Below are 17,704 nucleotides of genomic sequence, written 5' to 3' on the forward strand. Positions count from 1 at the left end.
CACAACGATACTCTTCACAAGAAGAGGAGTATCCCCCGAAGGAGACATCACTCTGTTCAACTCTAAAATTCCCTGGAAAACTGAAACAAAATATTTCGGAATACTTCTCGATAAACGATTATGCTTCGACAGCCACATCAAGAACACATGCACCAAATCTTCAAAAGTTATCGCCCAGCTATACCCCTTGATCAACAGATAGCAAACTAAGCTCAAGAAACAAAATTCTACTCTACAAGACAGTGATCCGTCCCACAATTATATACGCCTCTCCAGCCTGGAGCCATATCTCCAACACAAACATCCTCAAGCAACAAAGACTATAGAACAAGTGCCTGTGAATGATACTGTTCGCCCCATGGTTCATCAGGAACACCCAGATCCACCGGGACATAAATATCCCCTATATCTCTTCACTGCTATGCTCCCTAGCAGAAAATTCTTTATGAAGACATCCATACATCCAAACCAACTAATACAACAAGCCAGAAACTATGACGATAATGTCCACTGGAAACATAAAAGACCGAGAGCCATCCTAACACTCAACGACTTGTAACCACTTCTGCCCACCCAGGGCGAGCTAAAATAGCTCACAAATCGCTCTCATCACTGCTCCGGAAATAGACAACAGGGAATATAAAAAGCGTCAAGCTTCAACCTCTGCACCATAATGTCCTGCATTCTGGTCCTGCAGTTTCATGGTTATGTTTCTATACTGGTCGCAAGCCAGGTGTTGATTTCACTGTTTGTTGATACGTGCTTGGAAGACTTCAACTGCTATTACAGTTTAACTTTTTTTTTTGCAAGTAGGGTTGGATTTAGACATGATGTGTTTGTTTTTTGTGTTCTTGTAGTGATGGTTTTTGAGAAGGGGTTTGTCATAGGTTATGTGTGTGTGTGGGGGGAGAGAAACAGGAATTGCTCTAATTTTCATTCTCGCTATAATATTTATATAGCGCCTGTTTCAGCTCTCTGTATGTTCCTAGGTTTCTGTCATCCAACGGCAGTGTTTTTATCATGTGAGGTACGTTGAAGTTTAGTTTCGGGTGGCTTTGCCGTAGTGATTGTTGTACTTATATGTTATGTAGTTTGTTGCTGTGGCCTTGTTATTTGATATGTTGTTCTGGTTACTCTATAGGTTGGGCTGTAGTAATGTTTTAACATGACTGTGTAGTGGCATAAGTGTTTCACCTTAAATATTTTGTGTTTTGTCCGTGCTTCCTGCATAAGTGTGGGTTGTTCCCAGAATATCAGTTTTACCATTTTATCTTGCACCATTTTCACATAATGCTTTATAGATTAGTATTTTTATGTGGGTTGGGACAATGTCTTTTAATCTGTATTGTATTCTAGCTATTATCCTAAGCTTGGTATCTAGGTAGTTTATATGGCTATTCCAACTTTGATCAGCATTGGAGTGAAGTCCGAGAAAGCGTGTTGTTTTCACTTGTGTAATAGTTATGGTTTTAGTTTCAGCGCTTTGTGTATAGGAGGATGAATGTCGGATAGTGTGATATTTAGTTTCTATGGGCAGCGTTTGGGGGTTTCTGAATATCATTAGATTTGTTTTTCCTGGGTTTATATATATGCCGTTTTCGGTTAACCACTTAGTGATTTTGATTGATGTCGTGTTGCATATTTGTGTAAGCGATATTTGCGTGGTTGTGAATGGATACTATGGCAATGTCGTCTGCGTACTGGAATATTTTACTTTTTAGAGGAAGGTGGCTTATGTCCTGTGTGTGTGTGTGTGGTGTGTATGTTAAATAGAATGGGAGATAATAATAATAATAATAATAATAATAATAATAATAATAATAATAATAATAATCAGTTAACGCCTTTTATTCCCTTATAGGAATAACGTCGCACTTTGTGCTCTGGATTTTCGTTTCCAAGGTAGAGCACTATTTATTTTAGGAATACACCCCGGCCTATGTCTCTATATTACACGTGTTCTTCTGGCCTGGTATGCCTGTTTTGAGGAACGAAAAACTAGTGTTTTTACGTATGCCACCAGCTAACTCGGCATTTGATTTGAAAATTTTAGATAACGGTTCCTCGCGTCATAGACGGGATTCAAACCCTGGTATTTCCAACCAAATGCTAGTGTAAACCAATTCAGCTACAGAAGCCAAGTGCTCCTCAGTTTTGCACTTAGGGTGTGATACGAAGGTTCACCTCTGGTCTTAAAATATGATCCTATTTTGACCTTTCACGCAGGAAAGGATGGGATATGGGGACTAATGTACCCCTACGTTATATGCTTTGTCCAAGCGGCCAGCGACCAAAACTCTTTGAGAAACACTGTTTAAGGTGACACTGAATAGGAAATTATATCCTCCAAAAAGCACGACACTACCATCCACAAGATTTCATGGCCGATCAACACCTAACTAAAACAAAGCAGATTCAAAGTCATTATCTTTACAAAAAAAAAATAATAATCAAAAATGCTATTTGATTCTTTCATTGCCTAGAGGGTAAAATAATTATTTGCTATGAAATCATGAAAATTCCTGAGGTGGGATCATCCATTCAGCCTTGAAACCAGCGGAACATTTTACTATTAACTATGATAGCTTTTAGAAATTAGGGGTTGAGAGTGAGGTCACAAAAGGCTACTCTCTACCCTTTAACCATCAGAAAAGAATGCGCCCATGGGCGATCAATAAATTTAAAAGCATCGCAGCAAAATGAATTATCTCCCATAAACTCGGATTTTTCATCCTGCATACAGAAAAATCGGCCTCGAACACACCCAATTTACAGACAGTCAGTACCTTCAATAGGGTGTATAGAGACAGCCTGTCTCATGGCTTAATAAGAGCGCTCGTTCAGTCATGTTGCGGTAGGTACCGTCGCTAAGCTAACAATTCTTGTTTGCGTAGCAAGTGGGGAAAAAACGTTTTTCCAAACTTAAACCGATTAAAAATTATTTGTGAACAGCAATGACCCAAGAGAGATTGGTTCGTCTAGCAACTATGTCGATAGAGGCAGACATAGCTCATAATTTAAATTTAGAAGAGCTTATAAACAGTTTTAATATGCGATATCCCTGTAGAGCAAACATTTAATTAATATTATTATGTAATCGCTTTGCATTAATGTTTCTCTTGTAATAAAAACAAAATAGCATTTGGAGAGTTTCTTATATTTTTGTCTTATAATCCATCAGGGGCGATATTTAATTTTTTGCCTCAGGGCACGATCTAATTTGGCGATGGCCCTGCAGACAATATTTATATCTATACATTAAAAATGAAATTCCACGGCGCTAAATCATCCGAAATGCGAGCTTTGTAAGTTCGATTCTTGTCGGCGATTAGAGAAACTTTTACTAAGACTTTTTTCGGTTCCCGAGTTAATCGATCTCTGGCACGGGGGAAGCGGAATTTTTCACTCAGAAACTCAAGTTTTTTTTTCCTCCCGTAAACTCAAAAAAAAAAAAAAAAAAGGGAAAATGCACCATAGATTCCAAACTATCTCAAGCAATAAATATAATATATTGTTAGGATTAGGTACCACGAGATGGCGGCACTTATTAGTTACCGCTCTTCACCGGATGCCATGTATAATTACTGATAGTCTTGTGCAAGCTATCTCTAATTGGTTACCGGTGGAAGACTGAACTTCCCTCAGTCTCCAAAAGTTAGATAGGGCTAAAATGGCCTCGACTACTCCCTATACGGGAATAAAAGGCGTTAGCTAATTTTTTGTTATACTAGTGCTAGTGGGCGTTAGATGGCACTGTGTGTTGATTGTAGTAGTGTCATGTAGTTGGAGGATTAATTAAAGTAAACGGTGGATTGTAGTGAGGTGGTGCACACTCCCATGATAATTACTCAGAGATATCAGGCAATAATAGCCATAGTAATAATTCGTAAAGTCCGCGCGGTTAGCCTAGTGGCTTTGCGCTTCGCAACCATATGCCTGGGGAAGGAGTGTCCTAGGTTCGATTCCCGTCGGAGACGTGAAGAGCTGAAGGATCTTCCTCAGCCATAGCCAAGTTAGCCGGTCTTGGGCGCGGGCAATAGGGTGTTTTCCGCCAGTTTATCTGGTGTTTTTCATCCCGCAAGCAGGCAAACCAGCCTCTTGAACACACAGGGATACAGCCAAGAATACCTTGAGGCATAGGAGTGACCATTCTATCCTCGTATTTCGGTTACGAAATCCAAGCATTCTTGGAAGGTTGTGGGCCTTAAAGGCCTGTTAAAGCCATTGGGATAGATAGATAGGAATAATTCGTAAATGCGGAAATTTTCATATCGTAAAATAAACAAACCGGCTAGAAAAAGGAACGAAATTAAAAACCATAAAAATACCCAACTCTCATAGTCTCATCTGCTTCGGCTAAAATTCCGAATAATCAACAATGTAGATCGACTACACCAGGCCAGAAACATCTGAGAGGAGAGGGGAGAGAGGGAGGGAGGGGCACAAGCCTAGCGGGGACAAGATGAGAAATCGCAGAAAAAGACTATTTTATGATACTAATGAGATAATAAAATGAAAAAAAGGAAAATAAAGTACGACACACCATACAGCACTAACAATGTGTATTACATAATTTCCCATCAACTATTGCAGCGCATCAGATACATAGATACTGAACCTCATGCACATACATGACGCAATTCATAACTGTTTCCACACATGCTCAGTGAACTCGAGTGCAGGGTTATCTGCCATACTGCAGGTACATATTTAACCAAAATACCTGTTATAAATCTGTACCGGCGTGCAATTACTTATTTTTGCATCAGGTGAAAACAAATTTATTACGTTTCTAGAATGCACCGCAGAGTCATCACCATGATTACATCAAATTCTTGATATGTATCCTTAGGGGATGGTGTACAGATTATGATACTGCTACATGAAAGTTTATATCATTGCTTAGTTCTCATTTGTAGTTTTTTTTTTTTTTTTCAAACGAATCTGTCATCTGTCAGGATTCCAACATCAACAGATGTTATATTCGATCTTCTAAGGACTTCTTGCTATGTCCATCTACTAGATGATAGTTTTCATCTGGGTATTTTTCCTGTCATCCAGCAAAAATAAAGGTATTGTTAACCTGTCCTCTTCCCATTCAATTTAATTGACTTTGATGACACATTTCTTAAGTTCGTTGAAAGAGGTGGCGGCCCGTGAAGCTTTAAGTGTAAATGCTGCCTATACAAAATAATTTAAAAACAATTCTTTTTTTTTCCTAATCAGTAACCAATTTATTAATAAATAAATCTGTAATTTATTTATTAATAAATTGCTTACTCATTAGGAAAAAAAGAATTTTTTTAATTATTTTGTATAGACAGCACTCCCACTTGAAGCTTCACAGGCAGCCATCAGTTTCCTTCCTATGATTTTTAATATGATTCTGTAACTGATGTTCACTATCTTAATTTTTCTAGAACTCACATATCTGTAGTATCCCGTTTTTTGATCAAGTGTGTTAGTTCTATCCCAGCTGACAGATCTAGAAGCCAAAATTAGTTTAACACTCTCTTTCATACTGCTAGTTTAGTATTTTGGAAATGAAATACTAAACTAGCATTTCATTTACAAAAAGAGACTAATTTCTCTTTTACTCCAAACAAATTTATTCAGTTAAGTTTCTGCCATACCATCCTTGCTATTCTTCTATCTATTTCACTATTACTTTGCTATCTTCACTAAAGCTATGTCTAAATAGTTAAAATATTTTGTTTGTTCAATGGGTTCTCCATTCAAGATGGAAATGGTGATTAAAATGACCCTGCCAACTTTCACAGTATGTATACATAATTGCTAATTTTCATACCAAAATTTATTACTCGAATTATTCAATTTATATAGAAAATCTTGCATTATTGTACTGAATCATTCAACGTTATAATATTATCTCCATAAAGTAGAGAACGGATTCAATTAGATATTTTCATATCAGGCTTTATTTCACTTTTCTTCATAATGAAATCTATGTATATGAATAACTACAGAGATAATGTACACAAGGCCTGTTTAGGTCAATAAACGTGGCGCTTGCATCATCTGCGCTAGGTCGCTCGACGATAGACTTAATTTCAAATCTAGTCGCCAAAGGAATTTGGCTAGCCTTTCTTCAATGGGTATCAGAATTAGTTGATCTCTGCCAAGGACAGGTGGGTTGTTTCCTCAGAAACTCACGTTTCTCGTCCCATAAACTGAAGACAATCGACCGTATAATCCAGATTATTTCAGTCAGCAACACATCCTGTTAACATTAGGTTCCAAGAGGTATCATCATTTGATTTCCCGTGTCTTCATCGGATGCTGCTTATAATTAGTGATGGCCTTGGGCTAGCCATCTCTAATTGGCCACCTGTGAGGACTGAACTGTCAAGTCAGTCTTCAAAAAAGCTTGATAGGGGTAATAAGCCTCAACTACTCCCTATAAGGGGAAAAAAGGGTTGGCTGATAATTTTCACCGTTTTCTCACACCTCATGTAATATCAAGACAACTTCCTTCATCTCTTTCACATCCGCTTTGTTACTCACTATTCAAATACACACTTCTCTATTTCTGGTTATAATGTCCGTTTTACCATATACCGTAATTGTAGTTTTTAACAACTTTTCTCTTGAACATATAATAATCTCTTACCAGATCTACAATCCCTAAATACAGATCACTGTTATATTCTGAGTGATTTCCTAGCGTCATTATTCATCTGCTTTAAAATGAAAATGTCATCTCAATGTTTGGCGTGAACGTTGTTTATTCTTCTCCAAGTTTCACTTCTAGTTTTTTTTAGTCTTTTCTCAAATAAGCTTCAATAGATCTTAACAGGAACATTCATTAGGGAAATTCCTCTGTAGTTGTCACATTCAATTTTATATATCATTATATAAATATATACTGTCAGAAGGCTACTCCAATCATCCAGAATTGTATTCCCTGACTATACATTCTGAATTAGACATAGCCATGCATGCAGACATTCTAAACTTTTATACCTTTGCATTTGAGTATTCCTCGCCGACGATTATGCACACCAACTGACTTTTGATATGTCAAGACTTTGATGGCTTTTTTTAGCTTATATATTCATATATGCTACTGATTGCATTGTTGCTTGTTGGATTTACTACAACCACGCTGTCACTGCTTCTTTCAATTTGCAATATTTCAAATTTATTACTTCGAAAGTTTAGAATATCTTTGTCTACTCTCTTTATGTTAGCTTCATCATCACTGATTCCATCTACGGTAAAACCTCCTCAATTTACAACCCTTTCTTAAAATATTCTCCAGAACATTTTGCTTCCTTCCTGATATTTATCATCTAAATTATTATTAGAGTCTTCCATGAAATTCCAGCATGTCGATCTCATTTTATTTTTCTTTAAGCCAATGGTAATCAACCTGTGGGGCTGTGGTTAAATTCAGCTTGAGTTCTCCAGGGTCTGGCCCCTGGAACCTTTTTATGCACCAGACCCAGAACATTTTTCTGTTTTGTGACTTTTCTCCCTTTACCGTATTTAAGTCTCTAACGAGAAAAAACAGACAGCAAAGGCTGGTTATTATCAGCTAACGCCTTTTTTTTTAATTTTATTTTTTATTTTTTTATTTTTTATTCCCGTATACGGGAGTAGGCGAGGCCATTTAGCCCTATCTAACTTTTTTTGGAGACTGAGTGGGCAGTTCAATCTCCACTGGTACCCAATCAGAGACAGATGGCCCAAAGCTATCACTAATTAAGCGGTACGCAGTGAAGAGAGACGGCTCAAATGTGCCGCCATCTCGTGGTCCCTAACCCTAAGACAATATATTTAATGTCTGAAATAATGTGGGTTCTACGGTCGATTTTCTTGAGTTTACAGGACGAAAAACCCGAGTTTCCGGGAGGAAAAACCTGCTTGCCCGTGCCAGAGATCGACTAACTCGGGAACCGGTCGAAAAAAGGCTTAGAAAAATTTCCTCTAGTCGCCGACTAGACTCGAAACGAAGTCTTCTTTCGTGCGGCCAAGCGCGATGGCGTGCAAACGCCACATCCGCTGAGCTACACAGGCTTGTTATTAAGATTATTATTATTATTATTATTATTATTATTATTCCTGATACCTCCAAGGAGTCCGAAGACTCATCGCGGGAGGACATCTTCAACTGTCTCTACACCTTACCTATACTACGAATCAACGCCATCTACCGCCCACCTCCAACACCACCACAACTAGTAATTTTTGTCTGTAAATTGCGTGTGTTCTGAAGGGCCGATTTGTATGTATGCGGGATGAAAAACCCGAGTTTCCGGGAGAAAAAACCCTGCTACCTCCGTATGAGATCGGCTAACTCACCATCGATTGAAATCGACCAGATAAAGATTCCTCCCGTCGCGACGAGAATCGAACTTAGGCCTATTCCAATCGAAGGGCGCAATGTACCGTCGTTCTTCCAATTGCGCTACGGAGGCGCTAAAGGAACTTTGCTCCTCCATCTTAAACACAGAAAGCTCAGCTGTGGTTCCACCCAAAAACATGCAAAAACTCAACACCAAGTAGAACCTCTATACTCCCCAAGAAGTATGCAAACCCAATGATGAGCAGTGACAAATGACATCAGTGGAAGCAAGACAAAGTCAGATAACAATCCCATATTATTTTTAGATAACAATATAGATGTGCATATGATTGGTGCCGTATTAACAAAAGATCGCGCGATCGAAAGATAAAAGCATAGCGGACAAATGAGTTGAAATACAAATTCAACCATATATATATATATATATATATATATATATATATATATATATATATATAAAAGATAGGGCCTGTTTAGCTCAGTAGAAGTGGCGTTTGCACTCTACAGCACTTGACTGCACGACGAAAGGCGTTCGAATCTAGTCACTAAGCCTTTTCTTGACCGGTTACAGAGTTAGTCGAACTCTGGCCCGGGCTAGCGGGTTCTTCCTCCCGGAAATTAGGGTTTTTCGTCCCGTAAACTCAAGAAAATCGGCCGTCAGACATTAAAAATATTGTGTTAGGGTTAAAGACCACCAGGTGGCGCCTTCTTCTAGCCACATTCTTTACTGCGTGCCGATTAATTAGTGATAGCCTTGGGCCTGCTATCTCTGATTGGCTACCAGTGGAGATTGAACTGCGCACTCAGTCTTCAAAAGTTAGATAGGGCAAAGGAAACGGCCTTGCCTACTCCCTGTATATTGGAATAAAAAGGCATTAGCTGATTTTATATATATATATATATATATATATATATATACTGAAAATGAAGACCAATTACAGAAAAATCTACACATATTGAACCAAACAATAAAATAAATAAAACGAAATCAATAGCATTTCAAGGTAAAGAAATCAAAATATGCAAACTAGTTATCCTCAGCAAAGTAATAGAACAAGTGAACAAATTTAAATATCTAGGAAATTACATAGGCCCCAGTGGCGAAATCGACATTGCATATAAAAAGTAAAAAATCCTAGCAGTCATTGGAACTTTGAATAGACATTTCAGTAAACAGATGTCTAGAACAACCCAAATAAAACTATATAAAATAATACCCAAACCAATTTTGAAAAATGGTATCGAAACATGGACTTGATGAGAACGAGATAAAGACAAGTGAAAGCTTCAGAAATAAAGTTCCCAAGACCACTCGCAGGCTATAAAACAATAGACAGGATAAGAAATGAAGAATATGAAAAAGTCATCCGTAATAACATAACAGACGACATTACAAACTATAGAAAGAACTGGAAAAACCACATAGAAAGAATAAATGAGGACAGATGGCCAAATATTGCCTGGAATTATAAACCAAAGGGACACCAATCAAGAGGAAGACCTAGGATGAGAAGGGTAGAAGTCTTTTTAAATCCTTGAAAACGTCACAGGCGAACAATTGCCTAATACGGGAAGCCAAGAAGAAGAAGAACAAGAAGTAGAATTAGCCTAATTGATATTATGATCAACGTTTCAAGGAGCGGGTTATTGCAGAATAGCAATATTAATTTAGTTTCGTTAAAGAAACATTAAGAAACCTAGATTTTCTGAATTGAAGCCATCATTGATATCATCATCATCATCATCATGATCATCATCATGACCGGAACAGGCCTAGCATGGCCTTTTCCAGTCTTAGAAGTCATCGTTGAATCGTTTAAGAGGACGTCCTGGTTTTGTTTTTCCTAATGGCTTGTACTTTAAGGTTTGTTTTGGTAATCTACCTGTTTTCATTCTTTGAACGTGTTCCATCCATTTATGTTTATATTTTTTACCTTTTTCTATTACTGGCTCTTGGTTTAATTCTTTCATAATTTCTTCATTTCTTTTGTGATCAAATAGGGTATACTTTGCAGTTTTTCTCATAAACTTCATTTCTGCTGTTGTTAATCTTTGTTTGTCTTTTTGTTTTATTGTCCAGATTTCGCTTCCATACATTAAGATTGGTAGAGCTAATCTATTGTATACTTTTAGTCTGGTTTGTTTTTGAACTAGGTTTGGTTTAAATATAGAGTTAATTACACCTGTTAATTTAAAAAAAAAAAATCATCTAACGCCTTTTTATTCCCGTATACGGGGAGTAGGCGAGGCCATTTAGCCCTATCTAACTTTTGGAGACTGAGTGGGCAGTTCAATCTCCACTGGTACCAATCAGAGATAGATGACCCAAGGCTATCACTAATTAAGCGGTACACAGTGAAGAGAGACGGCTCAAATGTGCCGCCATCTCGTGGTCCCTAACCCTAATACAATATATTTAATGTCTGAAATAATGTGGGTTCTGCGGTCGATTTTCTTGAGTTTACAGGACGAAAAACCCGAGTTTCCGGGAGGAAAAACCCGCTTGCCCGTGCCAGAGATCGACTAACTCGGGAACCGGTCGAAAAAAGGCTTAGAAAATTTCCTCTAGTAGCCGACTAGACTCGAAACCAAGTCTTCCTTCATGCGGCCAAGCGCCGCGGTGTGCGAACGCCACATCAACTGAGCTACACAGGCTCTTGTTATTTTTAAATATTTTGCAATTTTTGCGGTTATATTTTATTCATTTTCATATGGGATCGTACAACCTAGGTATTTAAATAAATTAACCTGTTCTAAGATCTTGTAATCTATTACTATTTTAGTTCTTGCTGTATCTTGTCCTTTAAAGGCCATAGTTTTTGATTTTTCTGTTGATATTATCATACCATAATCTTTGGATATCTTATATTGATCTAAAAGCTTTCTGTAGTTTATTTTCAGAATTTGTACTTATTATTTGGTAGTCGGCAAAGAGGAGAGTGTTTCAGTTTACTGTAGGAGAAAGTTTCATTCCTTGATGCAAATTTTTATTCCATTTTATTATTATTTCATTTAAGTAGATATTAAAATGAATTGCTGAGAGGGGACATCCCTGTGGGACCCCTTGGTTTATCTCTCTTGTATATGATAGCTCGTGATTTAATCTTATTTGTATTTGATCATTTTCATATATACTTGTGATAGCTTTTAGGATATTATTTGGTATTTGTCTTTGTTTTAATATGTTAAAAATTTCTTTCATGGAATCATCCCAGATCTTCAGTTTTTTCCTTTTATTTAAATGTTTGGTTTTTCCTAAGCTTTCATTTGCTGCTGCATTTAGTATGGTTTTTATATTAAGCCATTCTATTTCTATTTCTTCATTTTGTTTTATTTTATCTAGATATTGGTTAATTCTTTGTTCATATAGCCATTGTACATTTGTGTCATTCAGTAGTCTAGTTGATTAATATAAACTTCATTAATATAAATATATCAAAGCCCTTTCATATTTTTTTAACTGTCTTCTGTTTTTTAAGACAGTTACGCATAACGGCATGATGGTACTGACTTAATGGGTGAAGCATAAAGGCTTTTCATATTCCCCTCCATCTGAAAAGGAAAGTTCTTTGGTTATAGAATTATTGAGCTTTAAGCTTTCCCTGAACGGGCAGTGAGATTAATTGTGTTCAGCTGAGCATAGAATTGATTTGGGTTTCTTGTATTTGCAGAAATCTGCTTCATTATAATCTGATGCTTGTTTGATCAGTGGGTTGGAATGATTAATTGTCTTATTGAAGAACTTTTCAGCTAGGTCATGAAGAAGAGATGTGATGTAGGGAATACTGACGTCTCTGTGAATTTGGGAGTTTCTGATGAACCACAGAGCATCCAAACTCTCTCAGACATTTGTTTTATATTCTCTGCAGCTTTTGAATATTTGTTTTAGAAGTATGACTCCAAGCAGGAGATGCATAAGTTATGACTGGGCGTATTGCCATCTTGTATATGAGCAGTTTGTTCTGAGTACCGAATTTACTTTTTCTGTTGATCATGAGGTAGAGCTGCGCTATTGCTTTGGATGTCTTTGAATTTATGTGTTCTATATGGTTGGTGAATTGTAGTTTTTTATCCAGAATTACTCCAAGATATTTGACTGTATTCTGCCATGGGACTTTAACACCTAGTAAATGTATATCTTCCTTGATTTGAGGCTTTTTTCTAGTGAACAGTATGGCTGAGCTCTTCTGTGGATTGGTTTGAATTCTCCAGTCCATAAACCACCTTTCCAGCGTGTGAATGCTGCTTTGAAGTCTCTTAATAGCTAGTTTGGGACTAAGAGATCTTCTTAATAATGCAGTGTCATCAGCATATAATGTAGTGATTGTTGAGCTTGGGTTTTGAGGGATATCAGCAATATAGATAGAAAACAGCAAGGGGGTCAATAGTGAGCACTGCGGCACTACCGCCAGAACCTTGCATCTGGTTGATACAGTTTCATTTATTTTGACTTGCATGTATTTGTCTTTGAGGTATGAGTGAATTATTTTAACTAGATTAATAGGCATATTGAATGTGATGAGTTTGTAGAGAAGACCTTGATGCCACACCTTATCAAAAGCCTTTGCGGCATCTAAAAAGACTGCAGCTGTATGAAGGTTCCAGTTGAAGCCTTCTTAAATGTAGTTGATCAGCCTGTGAATCTGCTGAACGGTGGAGTGGTTTTTTCTAAATCCAAATTGATCATTTGGGATTATACCTAGTTTATTCGTTTGTAAATGAAGTCTTGTGAGGATTACTTTTTCTGCGATCTTTCCAACGTTAGACAGAAGACTGATAAGTCTGTAGTTTTCCGGGAGTTGAGCGTTTTTTCCAATCTTTTTGATTGGTGTGACATCTGCTATTTTCCATGTTAAAGGGAAATACTGGAGTCTGAGGATGGCATTAATTATGTTGACTAGATGTAGAATTGCTTTTCTGGGGAGTAGTTTAATTATTTTGTTTGTAATTCCATCTGAGCCTGGAGCTTTATTGTTGTTCAGGTGGGTTATAATGTTTCTAACTTCTGTTGGAGAAGTAGGTGTGAGAGGTTCTAGGTCATCTTTTTGTTGTGTTATGGCCTGCCTAACTCGGTGGTGAATCTTGTAGATGAGATTGATATTCAAATTTTCATATGAGGGGTTGCATTGACTTTCCAAGCTCTCAGCCAGAGCCTCTGCCTTTTCCCCCTCAATGTGAACTATACCATTCGAGGTTTGAATTTTGGGTAAAAGTTGTCTTTTGGTGTGGAAGGGTCTCAGAAACTTCCATATGGAGTTGTCCTCAGGGTTTAATTTTGTTAGATTAGAATCCCATTCTTGGTTTCGGAGGGCTTCACGTACATATCTGTTTAAGTGATTCAAGTTTGCTTTATCTTGATGGGTCTCTTGTGTTATGATACCTCTTTCTGGCCTTGTTTTTCAGTCTAATCAAATCCATAATCTCCTCGGGGATCCGTCCACTAGGGTGAAAGACTGTAGTTTGGGTAATTGACTTTATTGCATTTTTGATTTGACTGGTAAAGTTGTTTGCAGCCATTTCTATCTCTTCTTTAGTGTGAATAGTAGGGACTGGGCCAATGTGATCAGGTAGGATTCTGGAGAGTTTGTCCCAAGATATGAAAGAGTGGGGAGGGGAGAATTGTTCTTGTGTACCAAGTTGAAGCAGAATAGGGTTATGATCTGATGAAAGTTCATTTATTGTTTCCAGCTGATATTGGTATCTGATGTTTTTGAGGACAACTATGTCAAGTACATCTGAACTTCCAGTTGAGCTGTGATGGGTGGGCTCTGTGGGTCCGGTTACAGCAATAGAATTTTGCGTTGAGTAATTAGTTAGAATTCGACCTTTATCGTTGATTGTGGAGCTATGCCAAGCTGTATGTTTGGCATTCAAATCACCAGCCATGATGATGGAGTCAGTGAAGCCGAGAATGGGGTCCAAGTCAGATACCAGCAATGGAATGCTGGGTGGATTATATACAGCATAGATTTTAATATTGCCACCATTGTTGGTATTAACTTCAATGACTGTTATCTCTAGGTTCTTGGTTTGGGGATTGGTCAGAACATTGTGGCTTAGGTAGTTTTTAATGTATATAGCTGTTTCTCCTCCGCTTCCGGTTAGTCTATCTGTTTTGTACATAGTATAGTTCCGTAATTTGGGATTATTTGCTGGTCTGAGATGTGTTTCGTTTACCAGTATTATGTCAGGATTATGCCTGTGAGAGAACTCTTGTAGTTCTAGAGTTTTATTGCTGAGTCCGTTGGCATTCTATGCCGTGATCATGAGAGAGTTGGGATGGAATTTTCTTCTATTCATTGTTGAGGGCTGTCAGAATTGAGTGGGTACTTTGTAGGAATCTTTTCGTGGAGGACGGCGAAGGATTCGTCATATTGAATTTTTGTAGCATGGTAGCTAGTGAGGCAGTTAGTACTGATGTTAGATTTGAGCCTATATGATCATAAGATGGAGTAGCCTTTGTTCGTGCTGCCTCTGCATAAGTTTTAGGCATTTATTTCCTTTCTTGAGTTTGTTGGGCTAGAGATAATTTGGTCTGGGATGTGACTGGCACGGCTGTCTTGAGCATCGCTGAATTGTGTTGGAAGGGTAGTTTTTTGTAACCCTCGGTTATTTGAGTGTGTAATGCATCCCTTGTAGTTTGAAGGGTGAGGTCCTCCACAATTGGCGCATTTAGTTGAAGTGGATCTTGGTTTTGTACACATGACTGTCTGGTGGCCCTCGCCACATTTTAAATACCTGTAATTTGCTTTGCAAAGTTTTGGGGCATGGCCAAACCTTTGGCACCTATGGCACTGCCCAGCTGTTGATCTCTTCCTTAATGGTTCAGTAGAAATTCTGAGGTCACATATCATTGTTAATTCATAGATCTCTTTTTGTGTCTTATCAATTTCTACAAGTATCAGTGGCATTGGCCGTTTATCTGCTCTAAGCATCCTGCTCACTTTCACTGTAGTTAGGTTCCGGATCATAAGGTCAGTGGTGATTTCTTCACAGGTGACACCCTCGGTCACTCCGCGAAGCACAACCTTGAGATTTTTCTCACTGGGTAAAGCAAAAGTATGATATGGGAGACTTTTGTTATCCATTAGTCTTGTCAGCTGTCTGTAGTCAGTGACTGAGGCTGGTTGGATTTTGACTCCATCTTGATTTTTTGCCTAGGAATATGCAATTTTGTGTTCCCTAAAGGCTGTAGTGACAGTGGTCCATTTGTCCTTGTCCCTTAGTATTACTGGTGGAACCATTTCGGTGTTCCTTGGGACTTCTAATGTTGGTATGTCTTCATCCATCTGGTCTTCTATGGTTCTTCTTCTTTTGTAAGAGTGCTCCCCTTGAGAGATGTTTTGACAGGGGGATTTTGGTGACAGAGCAGCAAAGAGATTCTCTTGTGAGATCTCATTCTCTTCCTCCTCTCCATCATTAGAGTGAATGTACTCTTTTATGAATCCTGGCCAGTCAGTTTCTAATTTTCTTATTATAAGTTTGAGCTCCTCATTGCGGGTGGGGCCTGCTGGCCATTCGACATTTGACCTCTTGCACTTTTCGTGCAGAGGGGGAGACAGTAGGAATCACACTGTGTTAGCACCAGTGCAATGTGAGATTACTGAGAAACCTTGTATGCAATGTAATCAGGCTCAGTTTAAAGTAACACGTCCGTTCTCATCAAAATATTGATTCTTTTAAGACAGTTAAACATTCTATGCACTAATATACGGATACCTTAATTTGTTGTAGATTCTGATCAAGCTGCTTATCGAATCAGCGTGACTATATTTCGTATTGGCTAGTTTTATGCGAAGGCAATATTTTTCTGCAATCTTCTAAACTATTGTACCAGAGTATTTCGTGGGATATTTTCAATGATTTGTTTGAAGTTTGATTTTTAATCTAATGTGCTCGTTTGAGTCTATTTAAAGTTAATCAGTCGAACAGATTTTTGTTTATAAAAGAAAGAAAAGGAAGATATTGAATAAAGTTATACGTTACGCTTTATAATTGAGCACAAAACCTGTCGGGTGTAAAATTTAGCACACTGTAAAGATGCCTGAGAGTAAGTTTGTTTTCCCAAATTATACATTGAATACTATGCGATTATCCTGAAACATACCTCGATTAGCCAATAAAAATGGTTCATTCTCATTCTGTTGGAATATTAAAATTTTAAATTATTAGTTCTACGCGGTCATCTCTGTGAAATCATAGGTCTTATGATGGAGGTTCATATTAACTATTATTATTGACATAATCCCTATCACATATCTACTTAAAGTCGTACTCTGACAGAGCACCACGATCACCTCTGGCAACCCGATCCTGTTCAGCACTCCATGCAAAGAATCTAGATCAGGCCAATTAGGGGTCTTGCAGTATCTAGATTTTAGCTTAAGCAAGGATAACAACAATAATGCCAATTATTTGTACAATTATTAAGGGAGATTCCCTTTTCTTTCCATTCAGTTATGTATTGGAACATTTCTTTACATATACTCTGAGACCCTTTAGTAACTGATACGCTTCTATCATATCCATTCTTTTCTACCTGTCAGAATTTTGTGACCTACAAACCTTCATTCTGTTCTTGTGACAGAATGAAGTCACAATTTTAGTCACTCTCTAAATCCACATCATTGTTTCTGTGAGGGAAATCTAGAAATTTTGGCAACCAAACCTGTGCAGTGACCAGATATGGTTTTTGTATCACAGCCATATAAGAAGGTAATTTCCATATTCATGCTTGTATTTCTTAACAAGTAATGCTTTGAGGTTTGAGTAACCACATTTGCAATATGCTCCCTGAGCTCTGTTCACCATTATCCCCAAATCCCTAGTCTAGCCTTATAAATTTCTTGCAGTGCATCTCCAACTAGGTAATAGTTTTTTTCATTTCAAGGATAGCAGCTGCTAATTCATGCCAGAGTTCATATTTCACTTTGAAACATTTAATTGGCAGTAATTTTCCTTTTGCCTAAAGGATTACAGCTGTTTAGATCATCCTGCAGGATATGATCTTTATTAATTATTCCGCTTTTCAGTTTAGCAAATCAGCAGACCATTGGATATCCTCCCCACTTTTTCAATCATTCCAATATTATTAATGTACAAATTGAACAGCAGCAGCCTCAATACAGAGCCCCATGACACACCACTGGTTATCTGCCTTCTCTTCTCTCTCTCTCTTCACCCTCACCAAATATCACTTGAGAATTAATATCTTCAGGCCAGTGTTTCTTATCAACTACTCGAGTTGATGCTACTAAATTTTCCTAAATTTTTCTTCACTTGTTTTAATTTCTTATTATGGAAAGGGAAAAGAAACTAGTAATTATTTACATTTTTTGCTCTACAGTTCAAGACAACTTGTGTATTGCTTCTTAG

The 17,704-nt window shown here is 37.7% G+C and overlaps 1 protein-coding gene across 1 annotated transcript in view; it reads left to right on the forward strand.

Moving 5' to 3' along the window:
• The first annotated feature begins 16,175 nt into the window (after positions 1-16,175).
• beag (IC cytokine homolog beag) overlaps positions 16,176-17,704 on the forward strand; it is a 170,225-nt gene continuing 168,696 nt past the window's right edge. The window contains exon 1 of the mRNA XM_090403298.1: positions 16,176-16,379. Within this exon, the coding sequence (XP_090259424.1) occupies positions 16,370-16,379 (10 nt within the window). The 5' untranslated portion in view covers positions 16,176-16,369. The remainder of the gene's footprint in view (positions 16,380-17,704) is intronic.

Source organism: Typopeltis vanoorti, chromosome 13 (genome assembly GCF_054136105.1).
Source record: "Typopeltis vanoorti isolate ZY-2024b chromosome 13, IOZ_Tvanoo_1.0, whole genome shotgun sequence".
In the NCBI taxonomy this organism is placed as follows: Eukaryota; Metazoa; Arthropoda; class Arachnida; order Uropygi; family Thelyphonidae; genus Typopeltis; species Typopeltis vanoorti.